Consider the following 25,691-nt stretch of genomic DNA (forward strand, 5'->3'; position numbering starts at 1 on the left):
CCCAAAGCATAACTTAAAACCTTTGCCCTGGGGGCTGTGAGGGGTTTCTCATCCTCAAAGACATCATTTACAGACCTTTCAACTGTGCTGAACAAAATGGCTATCTCAAAATTTTGATTGAATGTGTTCAGGGAAATGGTGGGTATGAGAGGGGGTTAGTTGCCCTCCAATCACTTTCGACTATTAAAACGAGTACTATCCCTTTTAATTTCCAATCGAAAGAGCCCTTTTGAAGTTTCTACAACACCGCTTTCTATAAAAACCTTATATGCCCCCGGGGCATAACTTAAAACCCTTACCCTGAGGGATGTGTGTGGGGGGGGGGGTGTCATCCTCAAAGACCTAATTTCTAGAACTTTCAACTACGTTGAAAAAATGGATATCTCATGTGGTTGGGGAAATGGTGGGCGTGAAAAGGGGGTTAGTTGCCCTCCAATCACTTTCTACTATTAAAAAGGGCACTAGCCCATTCAATTTCCAATCAAATGAGCCCTTTTTGAACTTTTTATGACAACCCTTTCTATAAAGCCTTATGTGCCCCCAGGGCCGAACTTACAACCCTTACCCTGAAGGCTGCGTATGTGTGGGGAGGGGGAGGGGGTTTGTCATCCTCAAAGACCTAATTTCCAGAACTTCCAACTACGTTGAACAAAATGGCTATCTCAAAATTTTGATTGAATGTGTTTGGGGAAAAGGTGGGCGTGAGAGAGGGTTAGTTGCCCTCCAATCACGTTCGACTATTAGAAATGGCACTAGCCCTTTCAATTTCCGATTGAATGAGCCTTTTTTGAAGTTTCTATGACAACGCTTTCTATAAAACCTTATATGCCCCCAGGGCATAGCTTACAACCCTTGCCCTGAGGGGTGTGGGGGGTTTGTCATCCTTATAGACACAATTTCCAGGAGTTTCAACTACGTTGAACAAAAATCTATCTCACAATTTTCATTGGATGTGTTTGGGGAAATGGTGGGCATGAGAGGGGGGATAGTTGCCCTCCAATCACTTTCAAATATTAAAAAGGGCACTAGCCATTTCAATTTCCAATCGAATGAGCCCTTTTTGAAGTTTCTACGACAACGCTTTCTGTGAAAACTTTATATGCCCCAGGGTGTAACTTACAACCCTTGTCCTGAGGGCTGTGGGGGGGGGGTCCTCCTCAAAGAAATAAAATCCAAATCTTTCAACTACGTGTAACAAAATGGCTATCTCAAAATTTTGATTGAATGTCTTTGGGGAAATGGTGGGTGTGGAAGGGGTGTTAGTTGCCTTCTAATCACTTTCGACTATTGAAAAGGGCACAAGAGCACAAGCCCTTCCAATTTCCAATCGAATAAGGCCTTTCGAAGTTTCTACGACAACTCCTTCGATACGAAGTGCCATATATATATATATATATATAAACATATTTTGCCAACATCGTTCTTTACTTAGGCAGCGCTATTGCGCTGCCTATGATAGAAAATGCGTTTAAGCTAACTTGTAACTACAGGAACTCAAACATTAATTGAAATTTCAAATCTTACGAGCAGTGGTGTCAATTCACAATCTTTTTATATTTTTTTGGGGGGGGGGGGGGAGGGGCAATATATATTTTTCAAAATCTAGAGGGGGGAATTAGTTGTTTCTTCAACTTTCTCACTGAAAAGGAATGAAAAAAAGGAATTCTTCTATGAAAATACTCCCTAAAAGGTATTTTAAAATCTAAAAGGGGAAGGGGCAGGAAACCTAGGGGATAAGATATGCTCCTCATACCACCCACCCCCCCAAATTGACATCATTGTCTATGATTATTTTTACCTTTGCTGCGTCATTTTCGGACGTATTTTAGAGTTTGAATCTAAACTGTCTGCCTAAACTGTTCTGTCAAACCTTAATTGTTTTGAAAGAAAATTATATTTCAAGTCCAGGAAATTAACTTTTGATGTCAGAGCAGCAACATATTGCTTTTATATTCAAAGCTTCTTTTTCTTTTAACTTTAAAAAATTGTTTTAAATATGCTTAGCTGCAAGCTTAAGCCCTATGGTTTTAGCAGCAAGAATATATTATCTGAACTTTTTCTTTTTAAACCAAAAGTTGAAATTTAATTGTTTTACCGTTTAGGAAAATTTGTGCATGGTTTTTCTTCAAAACACAAACTTGATTCTTCTTAAATCTTGACTTCTTATTCTATGTTGCTTATCTGAGCCCAGACAATGTGTTTATTTTCCTAAAATCAAATACGGCATTCAGAAGCTCGGGTTTGCATTTTTTTTAATGTTTTCGTTAACATGCTTGGCTTATTATTCCCCTTTTGTAACCACAAGAATGTATAAATGGATGTGGATTAACTCCAATACATATCTTACCTCAGTTTGCTATCGACAGCTGTCAAGTCTATTTAGAATCAAGTCTATTATGTATCTTATTTAGAAGCCAAAATACTAATAGATTTCTTATTTTTAGACAGGGACATGCCGCCTCAGAACATTGATAGTTTGAATTTTTTTGGAAGCTCTTGCACTTCAAACAGTTATCAAGGTCCCCCCCCAAAAAAAAAGAAAGAAATCCTGTTTACGTTCCATTAGTCAAGGCTTTGGGCAAACAATGAATTATAATAGACATTGCCTTTCCCCTAACGATTGGTACACTAAATTCAAAGTCCATTTTTTAAAATTTTAAATATGATCAAACCGGCCTCTGAACAAACAAAAGACCACTTACATCTGAATATATCCTGTCTCGTATATTATCCATTAAACATAAACTTTTGGAAGCCAGCACTTCACACAGTTTTCAAGGTCCCCCCTCCAAAAAAAAAAGAAATCCTGTTTACGTTCCATTAGTCAAGGCTTTGGGCAAACAATAAATTATAATAGACATTGCCTTTCCCCTAACGATTGGTACACTAAATTCAAAGCCCAATTTTTAAAATTTTGAATATGATCAAACCGGCCTCTGAACAAACAAAAAGACCACTTACATCTGAATATATCCTGTCCCGTATATTATCCATTAAACTTAAACTTTTGGAAGGCAGCACCTCCAGTTCGTTAGTTGACGCACTACCTTCAACGACAGAGCAAAGAATGAGGAGGGTTGAACAGCTGTATTCTTTGTCTGATATATAGTCCAAGGCCCTGCTACTATACCCAGAGGATACCACAGAGGATATGACATCTTTACTCTGTAATCAGAGAGTATGGGTAACTTATAAGAGTGGAAACTGGCGCTAGTGTCGACAAAAAAGAAATCAACGTCATCAAACGTCTGGCGACACTTGGCATTTTTCAAGCTCCATAATCGTTTTTCAGTCAGGAACTAAGATCAGACACTTATTACTACCTAATTTTACCAATTACAGCAATCAAATTAATTTTTCTTAATATTACACTGAGAAAATGCCCAGTGTCACCAATTGCTAGATGGCGTTGATATTTAAGTCCATAACGAATAGTGTAAATGATTGCTCCTCGGACAATACTTTCTTTAATATTTAACCGAACTCATATAGTAGGCCAAAGGAAACTAATAGGAAAGATTATATACACCTCAGACCTACATCTTCTAATAGTTAATAAGATTGTATAATTCTCACCTTTAACACTTTTAACAACTTGAACCAGTGTTTAATTTAATACTATTTGACAGATAATTCAGTTACTGATAATCATATAATTATATAATGTACAGATAGTAAAAATTGACTGATAATCAGATAGTTTAGCTACTTGACAGTTTAATTTGAAAGCTAATTTATCGTACATTTCGGACTAAAGTATATTAAATTATACAATTGTCCGAAACACGGCGGCATCAGTTTTACCAATGTTGCCCTGAAACTGTAGTCCAAATTCACACCCATATAATAGGGTTCTTAAATCAGACAATTTTGATACTTGACAGTTTAATTTGACAATTAATTTAGCGCCAATTTCTGTAGTGAATTATATGGATCAGTGTACAAGTATACAATATACTTGTATACAAAAGGCCAAATTACCCTATAATTCTTTGGAGAATATCCAAAAAAACGACAAGAGAGAGTAAAATCCCCGGAAAATTCCATTTCAGTTACAATCCCATGAAAAGGAACTCGAATCCAATTATTACAGTAACAAGTAAATTAAGAAAGAAATTTCAGACTAAATTACAATACAAAATTTTCCGAAATGCGGCCGCATCGTTTTTACCAATACTTCAGTAGGCCTAAAACCAGAGATGGGGCAGTATTTAAATACATGTATTCGAAATACGTATTTAAATGCCTTCGATGTATTTCAAATAATATTTAAATGTATTTCTGGTTGAGTATATGAAATACGTATTTAAGTACTTTTTTCTTGTATTTGAAATACAAAATACTTTGAAGAACAGCGTCATACCATCATGCCATAACATATGGTCAGATTGCATTTGGCCAGTAGATAGCACGTCATGTTGGACCACTTCCGAAGTGGTTTCTGCTTGTTGGAACAATGTGGAACAAGTTTGGAACAAGTTTGACTCATTATAAAGTAAGATGGCAAAAATTTCAGAAACTACAATTTTCGACAGAAAATATTTCGAAAGTAAGATCGTTCAGCGTTCACCTTACTTTTGCCCTGGAAGGTATTTTAGGATAGCACAAGAACTCTAGGTACAAATTCTATAAACTTTTAAAAATTCTGAAAAAAAATGTGAAGAACAATTTAATCCATCGAAAGAATTGGGTTTTGATGCGGATTCAAAAAAAAAAAAAATCCCATGACACACAGGTCCAAGGCAGAAAATACAGCAAAACAGCGAATTAAACATTATTGCTTGATTAGTGTTTTAAACAAAAACGTTAAGTTTAACGGATGTTGAACAACTGGAATATCACAGTTTATGTGCTTTAAAAGAGTTATTGACTTTCAAAATGATTCGAGTAGTTACTCGAATCAAACAAATAAATACACATTCTGCAAGTGTTTAAAATGGGAGTTGTATTTATTTGTTGTTTTTTTGCTTGTTTGTTCTTTTTTACTTTCTCTTGTGTGTTAGTAGTCGTTTTCTTTAGATGTTTTTTTTTTCAATTGTTTCTTTTTCCTTATTTTTTCATTCCTTTGAGAAAGGCTCCTGGACGTGGAGTCGAAATTTTCGGATTTCTGAATTATTATTTAAAATGTCGTTGTTTTTTTTATCTTTTGTTTTGTTCCACAGCTTTATTTAAATTAAACTTGTTTTTCTCTCTTAATTTAAAAAAATCGTGATTATGAAGCATAAACCCTTAGTTTAAAGGAAAAAAAACTGATGAAAAGATTTAACAGAGACTAAACAGAATATAACAAAACATTAAAAACATATTATAAAAAACAATCATCCCCAAAGGCACAAATTAAAAAAAAATTGAAGTTTCTAAAAGTACATTATAAAGCGAACATTAAAAAACGCAACCTAATCTTCCTAATTTTATGACAGCGAAGCAATAAAAAAAGAAGTTTTACATAACGAAAATACGCAACTCTCGATTTTTCAGTTTTTTTTTACGGAGATGACTAGGAGAAATAAATTCCTAGTATGTGTTGATTTGTTCAATCAAGTTTTATTCTTTAATTTCTAAAACACAATAAGAACGCTCATCAATAGGCTATTTAAACCAGTTTTTTTTTTCAAAGACGATTGTCTTTATTAAAAGCTTTGCCAGTTTTTATATTTTCATCTCATTCCAAGTATAAATGGAAGGGTAGAGCGGTCTCGGATATTGTTTCCTTCTTTTCGTTTCTTTGGTTTTCTATTCTTTTCTTTTTTTTCTTCTTACTTTTGCTTTTCTTTTCATTCTTCTTTTTTTTTTCCTTGTTACCTATTTTTCGTTATCAATGACTATAACAGTTCTTTCGCGCCAGCCAGTTTTACAGTAGTTTTCGGAGAACGAAACTCGCAAACTTAAAATATTCAGTATCACACGCATAAAATGTTTTTAACGAGATATAAAAACAACCTCATGTAAATTTTTACTTTTTCAGGAGCTAGCCTGGTGTTGTGTCTAGTTAAAATTTCTGTTCCCCTGTAGATTTCGCCCCCTTGATTCTGAAAAAAATACCTTTTCATGGAAATTTCATTGGAAAAGTTGAAGAAGTACGAATTCCCCCCTCCCCTGACCCCCTTCATAGATTTTGGAAAAACATTTTGCTCCCTAATTTCCCCCTCCTAAGTATTTTCATTGAAGAATGCCTTTTCTTAGCATTTTTATTGACAAAATTTAAAAAACGACAAAATTGTTCCTCTTCCCCTACATTTTGAAAGATAAATTTTGCACCACTAAATTTTCCTGACTTGGTACCCCAGCTTCTATGAAACCTTTCTCGCCAGCTATTTTGACAAAATTCTCAGGAGAAAAAAAAGAACTCACATATTGTATAAGCTCAGCATCGCCTGCAAGATATGTTACAAAATCCAAGATCCGATTTATTTCTTCCTCGACCAGAGGGCATTTTATAGACAAAAGACCCAAAACACATTTGGCACCAAGCGTTCGGATATCAACTCTCCAATCATTTAAAAACACCTCTGTCTTGTCCAGCACTTGTCTCCTCACATCTATACCTAAAAACACACAACGGTTGAATAGATACCAGATAATAAAGAAAAGCTTTACAATGTTCGAAGAGGTACCGAACAATAATGGTGGCAATCTAAGATAATAGAGAATCAGAACTAGATAACCAGTTTTGCCTGTTTCAAACATCATTCTGTAAGGACGAAATAAAAAAGCACAAGGAGCTAGGCAGGGGGGGGGAGGAAAATCAACTTCTAGATTTTGAAAAATACTTGGTCTCTGTATTTTTACTACAAATAAATAAAAAAGCCGAAAACGCCCCCCCCCCCCAGATTTATAAAAATTCATTTTTGTTTGCTCATTTAAAAATGAAAATACGTCCTTGTCCCTGTGGGGATTTAAAATTACAACAGGAGACTAAAACTACTAGCGCCAATGGCGGTATAGCGATTGGTGACTAAAATTAAGAAATGGAAATTTTCTAAGCAAAATGGACAAGCGGTATCATTTATATGAAATATCATAAGATTAAAGATTAAGATACGATTAAGATGAATGAAATTTCTTTGCAAGTGATAATCAAGCATCATTTTTTTAAAGAAATCTTTTGTTTCAAAATCCAGTCTGTAAAAAAGCCTTGGTTAACATCAGAAAATTCTGACAGGTTAGGTTAGCTAGCTGTCCTTAGGCTGGTAGGCCTTCTCACAACACAACCCGGCATTGCTTACCCTCCCCTACTATTTAAGTACACGAACAATTCAGTACGATGCAGTTTAGAATAGGCTAAAAAAAAAAAAAAAAAAAAAAAAGTTTTTACTAGCAAGTGTAGGTACACCTGAAACGCATCATTAATAAAAAAAAAAAAAAAAAAAAAAAAAAAAAAAAAAAAAAAAAAAACGCATCATTCAATTCGGTAAAAACGGTGGCTTAGCCTGGAAAACAATACCGTTAACTTTTTTCCGAGTAAAAAACCAGTTTAGTTAACCGTTTTGACCTATCTTGACGAGAAAATATCCCAAATAAATTATGGTAGGGATAAATAAATTTGAATAAATTATAAAAGAGGTAATTAAGTCGTTCTGTTTCATGATGCGTTGCCGGTATGGCATTTTGGCCATACGGAGGATCAGTTCGATAGGCTAAAAATTATCCAGAAGAGAGCCCTGACAATTATTTACGGTCGGAACAAAATGCCTTACATTCTCCTCCTCAAGGTATTCAGCCTCCCAACTTTGGCAGCCCGACGTATTAGTCTTTCCACTAAATTCGGGAATAACCTGCGTCTTAACCAACCTTTTCAATATCTACTCTCAGCCTCTTAGTGCCCACCAAAGCCTCGTTTACCTCGATCAAAAGCATAAAAAATTTCAGTTTAAATCCTATCAATGCAAGAACTGATTATTTTAGAAAGAGCTTTGTGCCAGCGTTTGTTGAAATTCTAAATAAATGAAAATTATATTCTTTTCTTATAATATGCCCATTTTTTGTAAGCGTTTTTAAATGACAGGCCAGTCGGGACCATCGCTGTATTTTTTTATAAATGTACCTAACAAAAATCAACAATGATTTTATAATTTTATAATATTATATGTTTATGATGTACCTAACAAAAAACACGATATTCCGACAAGTTATGTGTTTTTGCAATGTACCCGACAAAAACAATAAATTCGGTAGTTTAATGTTTTGAAAGTTCGTTTGTAAATAATGTATCATTCTATTCTGTGCATTGCATACATTTTTTCACAATTTTTACTAGACGCACTATCTTCCTACTGCGTTGGGTTGAACGTACTATTCCTATCTTTTATGTATTTTACCAGTTTGACTTGCGAAACTCACTCTCATTTTGGGCAACACGTTTGAATTTTTCGATACGTACTTGTAAATAGCATGCCAACTTCTTTGAGAGTAGATGATGACACCTCAGCTATTTCTTCATATTCATCGAGCGAGCTATAAAATTTTGATCTCATAAATTACAACAAAAATAACACAGCCACCTAGTTTAAAGGATTTTCATTGCGGTAAAATTTAGAACACAATAAAAAAGAAAACCAAGTCAAACAACAAGACGGCAAGTATAAGCGAAAAATTAAACCTGAAAAAACAAAAACAAAAAACAGCACAATACAAGGAGAAAAGAAGCTCAAATAACACAACAAGGCCATATTTACAAGAGAATAAAACCTTAAAAACCAAATAAATTAAACTTAACTTATCCCCATCCACCTGTTCAATGATTAATTATGATTAACAATTGACTATACTTATGCAAGGATACCAGAGCTCCCAAGCCTAAAATATTTCCTTATCGGCATAATATAAGAAGAGGTGAAGAGAAAATAAAACAACAGGATAGCAAATACAAGAAAAGAAACCCTGGAAATCCAAGAACTTCCACCTAACCTACTCCATCTACCCAGAACGATTAATTATACGAAAAATACAAGTGACACCTAAACTAAAATATTTTCTTAGCTATATGATGTGACAACAAAACAAGAAAATAAGATCAAAGAAAACAAGACACAAAGCACTATAGACAAATAACGGAGAGTCTAATGGAAGAACCAAACCTACCTTGGTTGTCCTACACATTTATTAATAATATATAACTAGCAGTTCCATCTAACCTTAACAATTTTCCTAGCAATATAACAGTAAAAGGAGCAATGAATGCCAAGAAGCAAATACGTAAGAAGGAAACTAAAAAAAAAGTGAAAAAATTTAATAAGACTCAACACTCTGCCTCTCCTCCTCCCGACGGCATGTGACACTCGCGCGAAACACAGCAAATGAAACTTTTTGATATATATGCAAAAATTCTTCCCTAGAATTTACCATAATTTCTGGGAGGGGCGGGTGTTAGCCTCCCATTGATGGTCTCATAAATTTGAATAGTTTCTGGTGTCCTGAAATATCAACTTGGTGCCAATTGTTCTTGGGAAGAAGAAAAGTCGGAGGGGCTAGATTGAGGCGAGCAAGGAGGTTAAGAAACTACAAGAATATTTTGGTCGCCAAAAACTAATTTATTGAAAGAACCATGTGGCAAGGCGCATTGTCATTATTCAATACCCATGCGCTCTTGGGGTTTGGTCTCATATTCATGACCCTGTTTTGAAACAATTTAAGAACTTCTAGTTTAGTGTTGGTGTACTGTGGGGAGGACAATTTTTCTATGGATGATTCCTCGGTTAGAACAAACCAGATGAGCATGGTTTTGAAATTATCTCACTCAATATGATTTTTTTCTCTTGATACTGCTGAAGTATTCCATTTTTGCCTCTGAAACTCTGTTTCCATGCAATATTTAAAAATTAAGACACGTTACTAGTATTACCAGCCAATGTGTAATAACACTTTCCAAAAAGGGCTTTTCAATAGGCCCCAAAAAATTGAGCCAACTATCTCTTGAGTTGTTTATTTGATCTTGCGAAAGAGCATTTCCTAACATTTTAACGTGGATTTTCTCATTATGGAATCATTGATCAAAATCTGATTAATGGTGCTCCAGTTTTAACCGTCAAACGACTAACAGATAAGTCAAGATTCCAAAATCTGGCAATCTTTATCTAACTCTTTGCAGCTGACCACCATCAGGCAAAGTCCATGTTTAATCAATTTTCTAGTCTGAATACGCCATAATTCACCTGACAATCCAGACTCTTGACAAAAAAAAACCTACATCCATGCGCTGCCTAAAGTTATTGAAAAATTTCGTCTAACTTCGTGCAAGTTCGAAGCGAAATCGGACCCACATCGATAATCGATATTGCTGTCATTCATTTTATGTACACACTAAAACAAAATTAGAACAGAAATATATCATGCTACGGACCCGCACGTAGTTGTTTGAGGGTTTGAGCCCCTTCCCTCCGAAATTTTTGTTCAAAGTTCAAACTTGCGCTGAAGACATATTCGAGGTTTATCTACAAATAATTTCAAACGGAATTATTAGTATTATTATTATTAGCGTTTTAATTGTTATTACTCTTACTAGTGTATTAGTCAAAAAAAGGAGAAGACAATAAGGAATTGTGAAGACAGTTAATAACAAGGCTGCAGAATCTATTCTAATATTGTGGGCATATGTGCAACAGCCGTCATGAGCGAAACACAATACAAAACGAATAAAAAGAAAACAAACTTACTCAAAAAATGACATCGATAAAAAAATTTGGCTTTTTAACTAAAATCATAAAACTAAATTTATTTAAAAGAGTCCAGGCTTCTTCACCTTACATAGTTTCAGCCAAGACTGACATGTCTTGTCATTTTCTACTAGTGTGTGAATGTCATTATTAGTGTTAATTACAATGCTATTAGTGTTTGAAGATATCCTGCTAGGTTATCGATTAGGCAATTCGGCAGGGGCAAAGCCGTATTCAGGGGAGCGGTTAGGGGATTTGACCCCCCCCCCCCCTGGAATGTTTGTCCGACTGGAATGTTTGTCCTGGAATGTTTTATAAAAATACATAAAATAACTTTTTGATACCCGTCTAAAGTTTATTTGTGTACCCCCCCTCCCCCCCCCAAATAAAAATCCTGGACACGGCCCCGGATAGAGGTTAAGGGTGTTAACACCTTGCAAAGAGAACAAAAATCTTGAGGCTCATTACATACATACATACATACATAGAAAACCTTGATACATACATACATAGATTACAATAAGATTGCTAACGCCAAGACTTGACCACCGCCGATATTTAACTAACGCTGAGATTTAGCAGACAAAAGGCTCATTCATAGTAAAGTTTATCTGATTGACTAGTATTGGCTTCTTCTTCTTTCTCTTTGATTATTTGGAGACGCTAGAGCATAATCTCCATTAAATTCCGGGCTCTGCCGCAGCTATGATCGAACCCCGTTTCCTTTATTAACAAACAAATTTCAACCCCAATGTGCTACTAGTTTAAGTTTAAGCTAGTTTAAGCTGAGGGTTCTAGTTTAAGCTAGTTTTCATAGAAAATTGTCCGGATCTTTAAACAGTCTTTTTCTATACAGCTAAGGATTGATAACAAACCTTTCTGATTGACTGACTTTCAAAAGTTCAAATTAATTGAACCTCAGTGGTTGCTCCAGCTAGCTTTCGAGCTTTTGCGAAAACATGTACTTAATAGAAGGTGTCAGCTAAATTTCAATGAGAATGAAGCTTTGGAGGAGGGGGATTTACCGGAGGCAAATTCCAGGGTCCACAAAAATATAATCTTCAAAAAAACCTCAAATTACACCTTTACACAATATGAGTTTTGAAATAATGCCAAAGTCTAGCAAATATTAATGTTACTGCATTAAAATACTGACGATAAAGTTCCATCTCCTCGAAGTGCTTAGAAGGAGGGAGAGTTGTGAGATATTAGGACCACTATTCAAGCTTACTTCAAGATATATTAATGGTTCTGAAATACTAATATTACTGATGCTTCATAAATGTTGATACCGCTGCACTGAAATACTAACAATAAACAATTCGTCTCATCAAAATGACTAAAGGAGATAGTTGCGAGAAGCCGGGACTACTTTTCAGGTTTATTCCATGACAGATTAATGGTTTTGAAATGCAGATATCGTAGGTGAATAGATCTGATAACTCAAAGATAAACAAATAATGAACGAAAAAAAGACAGAGGAAAAGGTGAACAGAACAAAAGAGAGGGCAAGATCACCAGAATACTCAACTGTTAGTATATTTTCTTCTTAAAAATCTTCAAAGAACTGGCAACATATCCATATTTAGACCGGTAAGCTTAACTCTCAATTTCTAGTCAAGACATTTTCTCTTTAGTGGTCTTCTCCCTCTGAAGGCCTTTTCAGATTTACTCGGCTTTTGGACAGGTATATTTTAGCTCCTCAAGTTCTATTCAGCAGAGTTTCATTTTGGCTAGTGTTTTAAGAAGAAGCCAAAAATATTAAAACGCAAAAGTAAATATTCAGTAAAACTTGAAAAAACAACCAATGGATATTTTTTTTTTCACAGGATTACTCTACTTACAGAAGACTAGACTGATATCCTTATAAAGTCACAAAGGTATGTCTTTTCTATTAATTCTTTTAAATAGAAAAAGCTCACATTTGAAAAAAAGATATTCTACATTTTATAATACATTTTAGAACATAATCTGGCATTTCAAAAAAAAAAAAAAAATGTGTTTATTATAAAAATTGAAAAGTTGGCAGTTTTTGTGATCGACGACAGTTTCTCTATGTGGGATGTTGGAATGTGCGTCCAGCGACTAATAGAATTCAATCAAAGTCTTATAAATGAATAAAATGTCTGACGATTCAGATTTTCGTACCGGCTGGAAATTCTACGGTATAATTTAGACATTGTCAGTAAATCTGAGGTTGAATGTCAGTAAATCTAGGTTGAATGAGATAATTGACAAACAACCAATAGATGTCAACATCCAATCGTCTGCATTTACAACTCGTGAGGATACTGATGGATGAAGACTCGCTGGAGTTGGCTTCAAGCATACTCAGAAAGCTTTAAACGCGCACCTTAAATGGAAACTTGCATCGCAGCCAGATATACGCCAACCAGAGACACATCAATGACACAAGCAATGAAATTTATCAGAGCCTTGGAAATACTGCGTTAAGTGCCTTAAAATAAGGCCCTGGTAATAATTAGCGCTTTCTTTAATGCCTATACTGGGAGGAAGCCAATCCTAAATGAACGATAGCTTGCTCCAAATGGGCTTGGAACTTGATATTCAAGAAGCATATCTGTGGTACAGTTCACCACGTATCATAACTTGACTGTAACCAACGCATGGTTTCAGCACACACCATACCATAGCTTCGCGTGCTATGCCAGAGATAGAAGATACAAATCCCAGATTGACTGCTTCATGGTGTCTTCAAGATGGAGATCGTGAGTTCTACAATGTAGTGTGCAACGAGGGGTGGATGCAGGTTCAAAAAATGGAGCTGACCATTAAATGAAAAAATGAAACTAAAGATAAATTTCACAGACAGACATTGAGCTAATCTTTCCCGTCATTTTGACGCAGATAAACTTGAAGACCTAACTATTCTAAAAGAATTCTACCACCAACTATCAAGCCAATTAAAACCTCTCTTATCAGAATACCTGTCTCTTGAAAAGAAGAGCGTTGAGGTTGCCAAGACGTTGTCAAGGACGTTCCTGCATTAGTACAAGGCTACAAACAACAAAAGCAAAATAAGTGGATGTCAATTGTTTCAAGTAATGTCAGCACCAAAAACACAAACATCCGGTGACAAAAGGCCATAAAAACTCAAAGTACTTAAGGAAGCAGTGCCATTAGGCATCAAGGAAAGATAGACAATTTAATTCGAAAACCGTTGCAGACAATATGCAAGCAATAGCTATACATTCAGATACAAGAAACCTCTACATACTATTCAGAGATGCGACAAGAAAGTCTACAGCAGAAGATGTTAAATATCAAATTTCAAACATCAAATTGTAGAATTGATACCGAACAAATATGTGGTCATAAAATGATGACAGAAAATTTTTTAAGTTTCTATGTGCTGCACTAGACTTATCAACAAATTCTACGTCGTTAAGAGGCACTCAGTCAACCATGGCTAATAACTCAGTCTTGACCACAAGTGGATATGAAATAAGAGACTGTGGCTCCCCGTCTCTCACGGAAGATCGGAAAGCTACTGAAAGCTTTAAACGTCACAAATTGCCTAAGATGGATGGTATACCTGCTAAAATTTTCAAAGGGTGCTGTACTGGACTGACCATCCTCTGCAGAATATGGGAATCAGATCCACATGATCGCCAAAAATTTATTACAATATCGGGATTCGAGTAGAGTGACCTATTATTAAACGAGATTGGATGCGATTATTTGAATCTTTAGACTTGATTGATAGACAAGTTTTTTTTTCAGAAATGAAGCCGGGTGATCAGGCTTTCAATCGGTTACCTGGATTTCCATGGTGGCCAATAAGGATACTTAGTGTTCTTAGTCCCCGAAACCAATTTCTAGTGTTCATGTACGGGGATCGTAAAACAGCAACTGTTACGATTGAAAATATAATGGACTTTGAAACTAACAAACAGGCATGCGATGTTAGTACACATGCCTCCATCAAAAAAGCAATGGCTGACCTGAATAAAATCGAAACTGTTACACGGAAACTGCTGCTAGCTTTGGAATTGAGAAGGAAGTGCGGCTTCAGATTTTTGAACTAAGAGCGGAAATTTCGCAGGCAAATGACTCAATTAGTGGTCTTGTTAAGCAAAATATAGCAAAGGAGCTCGGTAGGGTCAAACTCTCCCAAGTTGACCTTGAGAAAATAACACAAACTATTTACTCATCCGTTATGTTGAAACTTAAAAGTAGCAACGAAAAATTATTGGACCGAATCGGAGCGCTGGAATCTAAAGTTGATTTCTTGGCACAAGCATTGTCAAACCTGCAGTATGACTTCGATGAAATGCAACAAGCTAGTAAGTCTTCCTGCGTAGTTATTTACCACCTACCTGTCTGCATGAAACAACAAGGCATCCAACAAAAAATGTGCTAAACTTAATAACAAACAGACTAGGTCTACGATCGGTGTCCGAGTCGGACATTGTGGATGTTAATATTTTGGGAAAGCCCAGTAGTAGCAGAATCATCATATCCATATGACCAGCACAAAATTAAGGAGAAAATATTTGTTTTCAATGAATCAAATTTAAATAAATTGAAACGTCACTTAGGAAATCTAGAATGGAGCGATGTTTTGAGTCAGAATAACCCTGAAGTAGGTTATTATTTGTTTTCTGATAAGATTCGTGAAGCAATGCACTAGCGTTGGAAGATTGAAGAACCACATGAGAATAGATCGAGAAACAAAAATAATTTTAAACCTCCGTGGTTAACCAAGGAATTAAGAAACATGGTAAAATTAAGAAATAAGCTTTATAGTAGAATGTTGACTAACCCGTCGAATGAAAATCGATATATTTATGTTAGTTATCGAAATGTTGTCAATAAAAAAAAACGAGATGCTAAGAAGAATTATTTTCTTTAATTCTTTTGAACTTACGAAGAATGATGTATCTTCAACGTGGAAAATTATTAATTAAATTTTGAGGCCAAATAAACATAAAGATAATGAGATCCCCAAGGAGATAGTTAACCCGAATGGGGAAAGAATAGGAAATTATCAATCTGTAGCTTATAGTTTTTGTAATTTTTTTCCTGAGATTGGTAAAATATTTCATCACTATTTGATAATGATATTGACATAGAAGAAGAAAGTCAAATTTCTTCAAATTTTGACAATGATTGTAATATTTTTGTTTTTGAACTAGTTTCCACAAATGATTTGAAGAAAAAGGCTCCTGGAATTGATCACATGCTGAAATGAGTTCTGAAACATGTTTTGCCGGTGATATCTGTATATTTGGTGATATCTGTATATATCACCGATATATTATATCGGTGATATATATATATTTTGTTTTTTTTTAATCAATTTGTCTTTTCAAAAAGGAATTGTTCCAAAAAGTCTAAAGAAAAGTCGTATTATACCTTTATATAAGTATGGAAATAAGGAAGAGATAAATAATTACCGCCCAATTTCAATTATACCTGTTATTTCAAAGATTTTTGAAAAAATATTGCATTATAAAATAGTAAATTTACGGAAGAAAATGAAATAAGACCACCTGGCCAATATGGATTTCCGAAAGGGCATTCGACAGATCATGCGATAGATTTCCGATTTTATTTGTAAAGTGAAAGATTTTCTAGATAAGGATTTTTTTACCACAGCTTTATTTATTGACCTGTCGAAAGCATTTGATACAGTAAACCCTAATCTTTTAGTTAGAAAATTAAAGAATGATAAATTTACACCGTGGATTGTTAATTAGATTGGGTCATATCTTTCAAATAGGTCACAGGTGGTTATTGGTTATAGTTGGACCAAAAAGATCACCAGAGCACCTAAAAACTTGCGGAATTCCACAGGGGTCAATTTTAGGGCCACTCCTTTACCTCATTTATACCACGGATATAGGAAATTTGACTAAAGGTTGCTTGACATTATCTTTCGCAGATGATACAGTTTTATTATTCCGAGCTTAAGTGTGGAAACCCTTTTTAAGACCATGGAGAGCGCGTTGAATGATCTAATATAATATACGAGGAGTAACCGCTTATTGATTAATATTAAAAAAACAAATTACATGATTTTGTCTACTATTAAAAAAGTAAACACTGAACTATCTTTAACAGCTGATGGATATTTGATAGATAGGTTTTCAAAATTTAAATATTTAGGTGCAATCATTGATGAATTATTGTCAATGAAAGAACAATTAAATTGAATATCTATAAAAATTGCAAGAGGAGCTGGGATTTTGTATAGACTCAAAAATTTCCTTCCGAAAAATGTTTTGCGAACCCTTTATTTTACTCTTGTTTGTCTTTATATTCAGTATAGTTGTCACGTTTGGGCTAAATCTTTCTGTTATAAATCTTTCTACTAGTACAAATGGATAATGTTAAGGATGGTTCTCTCTTTTTTATGCAGTGCACAGTGCCTTTTATTCAGTATTCTTTCTGTTTCACAGTTTAACACTTTGTTTTTTGGTCAATTATCAGTGATGTATTATTATGAATATTCGACGTTCTCCAGGGACTACATTTAGGCCCTATGGATAATTGATCAGTCCCTGGAGTTGTGTTTTATTTGTGTGTTTATATTCAATAAAGTCGAAGTTCAAAGTTCAAGAAAAGTGGCAAATCCACAACATCAAATTAAAGGGGTATCCAGCTCGTAGGAATTGCCATAAAAAATTATTTACATAACAATTTTGAGACACTTTTGACAAACAAAAATTCCAGAGCAAGACCAAATCAGAAGAGTTTTGCCCTAGAGTAAGAAGTGTTGATCCACTATTTATACTTCAACAGACACTGGAACATAGATCAAAACATCAGCAAAATACTTTGGTGCTGTTTATTGACTTTATCAAAGCGTTCGACTCAAAGCGTTGCAGCAGAGTTTCGAATACGATAAAAGAGAATGGACTTTCGGATCAAAGTATTGCATATTTATCACAAAGAAATTCCTGCAGTGTGTAAAGTCAATGCTGAGACTTCTGAGACATTCAGGATCAGCTACGGAGTTGAGCAAGGATGCGTACTCTCACCATTACTCCCTTACTTCGCCATTGACTGGATAATGTTTCGGGCGACAGCAACATGCCAAGGAGTCGACGTATCTCCAGACTTTACCATGACAGACCTAGATTATATAAACGATGTCAGATGTTGCGATGACTCACTGAGTCAGATGTAAAAGCACAGAAATTGCTAACAATTCTGCATCTCTTGGTTCCATGATTAACAATGCCGACACTAAACACATGGCGAATGACTTGTGTGTAACTGCCCCAAGAATCTTCCGTGATTCGATAGAAACGAAAAATGAAATGATTTTCAAGTATATAGGTTCAGCAATCTACAAGTATGGTAACTGCAAATCTGAGAATCAGCATAAAATAGCATCAGCAGCGACAACTGAACAAGTTCCTGTGGCGTAAACGCCAAATCTATTTCCACTCCAAAATCCAAATTTATGAAGGGGTGGACAGATCAGTACTGGCATATTGAAGGGAGACATGTACTATGAAGGCCATTCATGCTGAAACACGAAGTCTTTAACCACGGATGCCCATAGAGTATCCTTAGACACCTATTGATATGGTTTCAAATATAGAGATAAGAAAATGACGATGCCACGATGAAGTGAACATTATAAGAAAATACCGACTCACATGATTTGCGATCACACGCCATCGGCCCGAAGAAAGCTTAACGAAAAATTTACTAAACTGCGTGCCATTGCCCTATTAAAAAAAATGCCCAGTTATGTCAACACAAAACCCGGCTAGCCATAATTAAGACCGATCTGGAGCATGCAGTTTTTGGTAGTAGTTGGTACTAAATTAAAAAAATATATATATCACACAAAAAGCTTAAGAAGGTGTAGCTTTCCTTGAAGGTGTAGATGCCTTTAGGAATCGACAGATTATCAACGTTAGAATTTTTACAAGCGAAAAGCTTTGTAAATTCCAATTAATTAGATTTGATCATTTATTTTCATGGCTCAACATGGCCACGTTGACGAAAATATAGTAGTGCAATAACATTCGTAATTTTACGGCAAGCTCAACAAACATACATAATGTACAAACATAATTTTGTAAGGAAAATCTTTGTTTTCAGGTATGAATAGGCCTATCAGAGTTTCAGGAAGTAAAAAATGCATTTACTTTAATGTACTTCGTACTTTAAGCTTGAAGTTTTCACAAGCTTTCCAGAGAAAAATTAGAAAATTAGTGAAAAAAGAAACCTGATAAGAAGATAGGGAAGAAAAATGCCAAGGTACTGGCCAAGCTCTTCCCATGATATCAACCAATCACGAATTAACTTGGTTGATTCAAGCCGCACTTGGAAATTCTGGTCAGCAAGGAGTTTTACCAAAGATTCCTCGTAGTCCAGTGCTAGGTTATGATCAATCCTAACTAATTTACCTAAAAATAAAGAATCAATTGATAGTATTCATTTTTTAAGCATATACTTTATTTTTTTAGTTGAATATCTTTAGTTTAGTTTTGAACAACAACTGAAAGGTTAAGAGATTACAAGAACATGTTTCACGGATAAAGGATGACAAATTGCTAAAGATTGTGTTTTTTAACTATCCATTTAGGGCCGAACAAATAATCTAATGCTTTCTTAAACGTGAAGGAGCGCTACTACTCCCTCCTTCGACCCATTTTTTGCATTCAAGTTTAATATTCATAAAACAATGCTTCAAGAATGACAATTATCTCTGAAGAAATGTAGCACTCCAAAGGTTCATTAGGACAGGGGGGGGGGGTACGATCCAATGCGATCACCCTGGGAGAAAAAAAACAAAACGAAAAGAAACATTTGTGATTTTTATTTTCCAAAAAAAAGCAAAATCTCAAATTATTTTAGATAAAAGCTGACCCCCCCTCCCTCCCCTCTCAATATGGTTCTCTGGTGTGCTGAATTTAATAGTAGAATCTTCATGAAGATCATTTGCCCTTTTGCGGGCGTCTTCACCCTTTTTTTGAAAATCAGGCAAATTTTTTCTGGCTTGTAACTTTCGTTGGGTAACTTTAAACTTGACAAACTTTAGATATGTGGAATCTCCGTTAACAACCAACTCTCTCGATGTATACACTGTTATCACAATGCATTGTTTTTTACTGTATGCACTGTTTTCAGAGTTTTAGTTAATATAAAAACGTTATCGCTCTTACCGCAAACTGTTTGATTTGTAATATATTTACATTCTTTTAGTAGGCTATTTAGCCATTTTTCCCTCTTTTTTATTACCAGCTTTAGCATTTTTAAATACTGCTTTTAGCATTTTATTTATATTACCTAAAGATAAAGAATCAGTTGATGCTATTCATTTTCCAATATATACTTTTAGCTTTTTAGTTTAGTATCTCTAGTTTTATGTTATTAGTATGTATTTTTTGTTGGTATTTTTTAAGCATGCCGTTTTAGCTTACACTGTTAATTTGGTATGTTTTTAGCACAGTTTATATAATTAGCACTAACTATATATACTGTGATTTTTAGCAACGAAATAAATAAAAATTACAAATAGAGATATGTTCTTTCATTAGACAGTGAAATAAATATATACAAAAAGCTCTAGATATTTCGATGATATAGCCAGTCATTATTATCAGTAGAGTTACTAAAGGATTAAAATTTAAACTAACTATATTTATACTGAATAAAATAATAGCTTCCGGGTCACAATAAGTTTCTGGTCCATTGACTTAAAAGGTTCATTAGCTGTCTTGACTTTAAAGTTGTGTTGAATTTTTAATAAAGGTGGTGCAATCTTCTGTTCTTCTAATTAAAAATAAAATATTGCTGAATTTATCTTCCATTTTTCTAATTGCAAATGAAATGTCGCTGATTCTATAGTTGGGCATCATCCCCATATATACGACGTAAGTATTTTTTCCAAGACCACACTGCCTCTTCTATAACGAAACAAATAAAAGTTCTAAATAGGGATATGTCCTTTTATTAGACAGTGGAAAAATATCGTCGAAATACTTAGAGCTTTTTGAATATATTTGTTTCATTGTTTAATAAAAGACCCATCCCTATTTGGAACTCTTATTTGTTTCGTCATAGAAAAGGCAGTGTGGTTTTGGAAAAAATACTAAAATAGATTTTAAGTAAATTATCATTCTTTTATTGGGCTATTTGCCCAACTTTTTATTTTTGAAATATCAAACTTAAAATAAAAGCTGGATATTAGACTAATTTAGTTGAATTAGGCCAACTAGGCTAATTTAATGAGTAGAGAACAGAAGATGGGGATTTTTTTTTTAAATATAACATCTTCTTTTTAATTCAATAGGTGAGAAAGAACAAAGCTCATTTATTTTGACAAGAAAAAATGGATGAAAAATATATTCTAATTGTTCTATTCCTAGTAATTTCTATTCCTGGCTATATAAACTAAAGGTTCAGAATGTTTCTTTAAGCTTTTTTTGGTGTTTTATAGGCCTTTCACCTATTTCTAATAAGCCTTAAAAAATCTTAATTTGTTCTTGCATTTCAATCAGATTCGGTCTCTTCGCAAACGAGATATTCAAATTAACACGTTATTTTTGTCACTACCATGCCAAGAAATCGTATCTAGCGCTTCTGAAATAATTACCAAAAACCGTTTGCTAAGCTGTTCTAGAAACGAAGGTCATAAGGGCAATATAGATCAGGAGGGTCAAAGCATGATTGAACATGCACTGCCATGCTGACTCTCCGTTTGAGAACAGCTTGACAAACGGTTTCAGGAAATGGGAGAATGACCATAATAAATGACAACTCTTCAAGCAAATGCACAAGATCAATCATAGGCAGCGCAATAGCGCTGCCTAAGTAAAGAACGATGTTGGCACAATGTATTTTTTTCCATACCCGGGCACTTCGTATCGAAGGAGATGTCGTCGAATCTTCGAAAAGGGCTCATTCGATTGGAAATTGGAGTGGCTAGTGCCCTTTTTAATATTCAAAAGTGATTGGTGGGCACCTAGCCCCCCCCCCCCATCTCCACGTCATCATTCCCCCAAACACATCCAATCAAAATTTTGAGATAGCCATTTTGTTCAGCGTAGTTGATTTCCAGATAGAAAATATGTTTTTGAGGAGGACACTCCCCCACAACCCTCAGGGCAAGGGTTTTAAGTTATGCCCCGGGGGCATATAAGAATGATGTTGACACAATGTATTTTTCTTTTTTTCTTTTTTCTTTTAGAGCAGGGTACTTCGTATCGAAGAAGTTGTCGTAGAAACTTTAAAAAGGGCTCATTCAATTGAAAATAGGAGTGGCTTGTGCCCTTTTTAATAGTCGAAAGTGATTGGAAGGCAACTAACACCCCTTCCACGCCCACCATTTCCCGAAACACATCCAATCAAAATTTTGAGATAGCCATTTTGTTCAGCATAGTTGATTTACAGATAGAAATTATGTTTTTAAGGAGGGAACTCCCCCACAGCCTTCAGGGCAAGGATTGTAAGTTATGCCCTGGGGGCATATAAGGTTTTTGTAGAAGGCGTTGTCGTAGAAACTTCAAAAAAGGCTCATTCGATTGGAAATTCATTCCTGTGCCGAACCTGGTATAACCTCTTGCAACCCAAAATACTTGATAATGGTCGAAATGCTTTTTAATGGTCGAAAGTGATAGGAGGGCAACTCCAATTCAACGTAGTTTTAAGTTCTGGAAATTAGGTCTTTGAGGATGACAACCCTCTAACAACCCAAAGGGCAAGGGTTATAAGTTATACCCTGGGGGCACATAAGATTTTTATAGAACGCGTTGTCGTAGAAACTTCAAAAGGGGCTCATTCGATTGGAAACTGAAATGGCTAGTGCCCTTTTTAGTAACTGAAAGTAATTGGAAGGCAACTAACATCCCTTCCCCACTCACCATTTCCCCAAACACATCCAATCAATATTGATTGATTTGAGATAGCCCTTTTGTTCCACGCAGTTTAAAGTTCAGGAAATTATACATTTGAGCAGGACACTACCCCCACAGTCTTCAGGGCAAGGGTTATAAGTTATGCCCTTGGGGCCTATAAGTTTTTTTTATTGAAATCTTTGTCGTAGAAACTTCAAAAAGGGCTCATTCGATTGGAAATTCAAACGTCTTGTGCCCTTTTTAATAGTCGAAAGTGATTTGAAGGGTAACTAACCACCCTCTCACACGCACCATTCCCCCAAAAATTAAATCAAAATTTTTAGACAGCCATTTTGTTCGGCGCAGTTAATTTCCAGACAGACATAATGTCTTTGAGTGTCGCACTCCCCAACACCCGTAAGGGCAAGGGTTGTAAGCTATACCCTGGGGACATATCAGGTTTTTTATAGAATGCGTTGTCGTAGAAACTTCAAAAAAGGCTTATTCAATTGGAAATTCAAAGGGCTAGTGCCCTGCTTAATAGTCGAAAGTGATTTGAGGGCAACTAACCCCCCTCTCACGCCCACCTTTCCCCCAAACACATCCAATTAAAATTTTTAGATACGCATTTTATTCAACGTAGTTGAAAGTTTTGGAAATTATGTGTTTAAGTATGACAACCTCTCCCCCCACAGCCCTCAGGGCAAGGGTTGTAATGATAACCCCATCAGAGCCCTCAGTGCAAGGGTTGTAAGTTATGTCCTGGGGGCATATAAGGTTTATATAGAAAGTTGTTGTAGAAATTTCAAAAAGGTCTCGTTTCTTTAGAAATTGAAAATGCCCTTTTTAATAGTCGAAAGTGAGTGGAGAGTATTTGACCGCCTCCCACGCCCACCATTTCCTCAAACACATTCCATCAAAGTTTAGAGATAGCCATTTTGTTCAACGTAGTTGAAAGTTCTGGAAAATATGTACTTAAGGATGACGAACCCCCCAAAGCCCCCAGGGCATAGGTTGTAAGTTATGCCCTGGGGCCATATAAGGTTTTTATAGTTAGAGTTTTCGTAAAAACGTCAAAAGGGGCTCATTCAATTGGGAATTGAGAGTGATAATGCCCTTTTTAATAGTCGAAAGTGATTGGAGGGTAACTAACCACCCTCTCACGCGCACCATTCCTCTAAATACATCCAATGATAATTTTCAGATAACCATTGTATTCAACGTAGTAGAAATTTCTGGAAATTAGGTCTTTGAGGGTAACACCCCCCCCCCCCTCAGGGCAAGGGTGTTAAGTTTATCCCTAGGGGCATATAAGGTTTTTATTGTAAGCGTTGTTGTAGAAACTTCAAAAGGGCTTATTTGATTGGAAAGTGAAAGGGCCAGTGCCTTTTTTAATAGTTTAAAGTGATGGGAGAGCGACTAGCCATTTTCGCAAACACATCCAATCAAAATTTTGAGATAGCCATTTTGCTTAACGCAGTTGAAAGTTCTGGAAATTATGTCTTAGAGGATGACAACCACCCTCACAGCCCTTAGGGTAAGTGTTGCAATGTATGCCCTGGGCGCATATAAGGTTTTTTAGAAAGCGTTGTCGTAGAAACTCAAAAAGGGCTCATTCGATTGGAAATCGAAAGGCCTAGTGCCCTTTCAATAGTCGAAAGTGATTGGAAGGCTTGAAATTTTTATAGTAATGATCGATGTGGTATAATGTATGATTTGTTTTTTGTTGCTGTTGCTGTTTAGACCAGGGCACTTCGTATCGAAGGAGTTGTCGTAGGAACTTCGAAAAGGGTTCATTTCATTGGAAATAGAAGGGGATGATGCCCTTTTTAATAGTCTAAAGTGATTGGAGGGCAACTAATCCCCCTCCCACGCCTACCCTCCCATTTTCCTTTATGTTTAAAAACTAAATGTTGCCTTAAGATTAAATCAAAATGCACTGTGTAAATGCACATAATTTTCACTTTACTGAAAAAAAAATACAAATGAATGTGCATTGTCAGTTTAATATACATATACTGATATTTAGTAATCAAAATGTTAATATTATTTGATTTATTAAAGTTATAAAAGTAAGAACATTGATATTTTTTCAGTAAAGTGCAAATTATGTTCTGGCCTTGGGAAGGCATAGGGGTTTTGAGCCCAATTTATGTAAATTTCTGCTCGTTTTGAGTTTGACTCGGTTATTTACTGTAATTTTTGTTCGTTTTGGGATTCATTTATTTATCATTGCTGATTTGCAGTAGTTTCACTTTTCGTAGATTATTTGGTTTTATTTTTGTTCATTTTTTGTTTAATGGAGTTCTTTCCTTTTCTTTGATTAAATAAAAAAAACAAGTTTTTGTAACTGAAAGTAAGGAACGACGTTAAAACTTAAAACGAACAGAAATTATGCCGTATATGAAGGGGGCTGTCCCCTCCTCAACGCCACGCTATTTACGCTAAAGTTTTTTTTTTGTTTAAAAAAATAGTGTTGTGTGAAAGTCAAACTTTTGCGTAAAGAGCGAGGCGTTGAGGAGGGGACAGCCCCTTCATAAACGGAATAATTTCTGTTCGTTTTTAAGTTTTAACGTCGTTCCCTACTTTCAGTTAAAAAACCTGTTTTTTTTATTTTATTTTGGAACGTTTTTGAATTAATACAGGTTTTGATTTTGGCTCACCGTACATGAATAATTAAAACAAAATTTTCATATTATATTTGGTTAAATGGCTTTCTCGAAACTTGTTTAACTTTATTTACGAACGTTTTTATTAGTAATAAATATACGTAACTTAGAATTAACTTACGTAACGACCTTCTATATTCATAAAATTTTCACACGTATATTAGGGGGTTCGCCCCCTAGTCAATACCCTGCTCTTTAAACTATAGTTCGAATTTTTTTTTTTCCAGTTCTTTAAAAATGACCTCTTAATCACAATCAGTTGATCAGTTGAAAATCTTGTTTTTTTTTGTATTTAATTCCTGATCTTTTTCTTTAATAATGCTGGGAAATCCGGCGCCCCCTTCATAGCAATGTCCCTTCCCCCATGAAAACTTCCTTCATGGAAAGATCCTTCCATATATCCACCGGCCCTCTCCTGACCCCCCCTACCCCAACAAAAATCCTCATCAAAAGACTGTATAAATCCAAAAAAAAAAAAAAAAAATTTAAAAATTATTAAAATTAATAAATTTCAGCCCTCCCCCTGGGGACTTTGGGGGATCAAG

At 35.2% G+C, this 25,691-nt stretch overlaps 1 protein-coding gene across 1 annotated transcript in view; it reads right to left on the reverse strand.

Annotated features, from left to right (window-relative positions):
* The window catches only part of thoc6 (THO complex subunit 6), a 140,638-nt gene that overhangs the window by 36,734 nt on the left and 78,213 nt on the right, over positions 1–25,691 (reverse strand). Inside the window, exons 7-10 of the mRNA XM_089087012.1 lie at positions 18,865–19,045; positions 8,381–8,454; positions 6,352–6,545; positions 2,962–3,165 (exon numbers count right to left, since the gene is read on the reverse strand). Of these exons, the coding sequence (XP_088943138.1) occupies positions 2,962–3,165; positions 6,352–6,545; positions 8,381–8,454; positions 18,865–19,045 (653 nt within the window). The remainder of the gene's footprint in view (positions 1–2,961; positions 3,166–6,351; positions 6,546–8,380; positions 8,455–18,864; positions 19,046–25,691) is intronic.

The sequence above is a fragment of the Artemia sp. Qi Xiang Cuo genome, chromosome 3 (genome assembly GCF_049724085.1).
Source record: "Artemia sp. Qi Xiang Cuo chromosome 3, ASM4972408v1, whole genome shotgun sequence".
NCBI classification, from domain to species: domain Eukaryota; kingdom Metazoa; phylum Arthropoda; class Branchiopoda; order Anostraca; family Artemiidae; genus Artemia; species Artemia sp. Qi Xiang Cuo.